This window comes from Pygoscelis adeliae, unplaced genomic scaffold, assembly GCF_000699105.1.
Source record: "Pygoscelis adeliae isolate BGI_AS28 unplaced genomic scaffold, ASM69910v1 Scaffold917, whole genome shotgun sequence".
Lineage (NCBI taxonomy): Eukaryota > Metazoa > Chordata > Aves > Sphenisciformes > Spheniscidae > Pygoscelis > Pygoscelis adeliae.
The window spans coordinates 56,125-57,575 of NW_008825097.1; the positions used below are offsets into that span (position 1 = coordinate 56,125).

The following is a 1,451-nucleotide window of genomic DNA, read 5'->3' on the forward strand; positions in this document are numbered from 1 at the left end:
CCGGGCGACCGCTGCCCCCCTGGGTTTTGCAGCACCCCCCCGCCCAGGCGAGAAGCCTGCAGAGCCCTGCGGGTGCCTGCGGCGCCTGCACGCCCTCAACTCTGGGGTGCCACAGGGCGCGGGGAAGCCCATCTCAGGCATGGGCAGGATTTGGCCCTAAGTGAGACATTCTGCACTCAGGAACATGTATTTACGTGTGCTGCACAGGCAGGGAAAACACTTAAAGCGCTTTGAAACGTGGCAGCGGCGAAACCCGTTCATTACCTAAGAGGCTTCACTCTGGCTGGTCTTAGTTTTCCTCAGCCCGTGCATTGATCCTGCTCCACTCATGCTGGCTATAAATCAGTGTTCATGTTGGTGCAGTCCCTGATCTGCACCACTGCGAGCAGGGGAGAATCAGGCACACAGTGAAAGGACAGAAACAAACTGGGCTGTGCTGGGGCTCAGCTCCAGCCCCGCACAGGAACAAAAACTTTGCAGACAGGCATTTTTCAGAGCCCTGGAAAGCAAAGGGATTCTGCTCTGGTTGAATGTGTCTTATCTTTCTTGTGAGCATGAATGGGGGAGAAAGTAACTGAGCTGTGTGCTGCTACTGCTGCGAGCCCCAGACGCAGTGGGAGCCTGGGGACATTTGCTGCTAAAATAAGTCCTTGTCCTGAGGACTGCAGCGTGCTGCCAGGAGAAAGCATCAGCTGCACATTAAAGGGCATGAAGGATTTCAATTTATCCAAAATGGCCCCAGTTGCATCTTGGAGTATTTTAAGATTTAAAAATAAAAACAAATTTGCAGTTTAAAAATGAGGCCTGGGATGTCTTCTTTCCTCCATGCTGCATAAAGCTCCAAATGTGCCATATGCAAAATGATTTGGAAGCAGCAGAAAGCCTGGGAGCTGCCGGCCTCCAGCCCAGCTCGCCGGATGAGATCTGGGGAGGGTGTTGATGGGTTCGGTCCCAACTGAAAGTATCACCCACCTCTTTTGCATCCAGAGGGCCGGACCTGCATTTCCCTGCATCCAAGGGTGCTGGGTGTGCAGGGTCAGGCCAGAGCCCCGACCGGTGCTGTGAGAGGCAGCTCCACCCTGGGCAGTGCAGGATTGATCCCGTCAGGATCAATGTCTGTTTGCTGCAGGGGTGAGCTGTGGGCTCTGTCTGCAACACAGGGACCCGCTGGCTCCGGTGGGCCACCCCCACCCCCAGGGAGGGGGCAGCCCTGTCCCCCCTCTCTGCCCCCGTGGTGAGCAGGCACTCGGGAGCCCCGCACCGTCTCTCGGTGTTCGCAGGGTTCGTGGTTTGGCTCTGGATATGCCCCGAGCCCTTGGCACTGGCACTGAGCACCCCCAGTGCCAGCGGCTTGGGGTCTTTGCCCTTTGCCCGCGTGCTGCTGATGGGTCTGTCCCTTCGCCCCAGCTACGACCGAGGGGCTTCGGTGGCCGGAGGGGTGGGGGGCGGGC

At 58.0% G+C, this 1,451-nt stretch overlaps 1 protein-coding gene across 2 annotated transcripts in view; it reads left to right on the forward strand.

The window, feature by feature from the left end:
• FKBP10 (FK506 binding protein 10, 65 kDa) overlaps positions 1 to 1,451 on the forward strand; it is a 6,068-nt gene that overhangs the window by 813 nt on the left and 3,804 nt on the right. The window contains exon 2 of one of the 2 annotated variants that reach the window (XM_009327007.1): positions 1,069 to 1,083. The exons of the other annotated variant lie outside the window; for it this stretch is intronic. Coding sequence (XP_009325282.1) covers positions 1,069 to 1,083 — 15 coding nt within the window. The remainder of the gene's footprint in view (positions 1 to 1,068; positions 1,084 to 1,451) is intronic. 2 annotated transcript variants of the gene reach the window in all.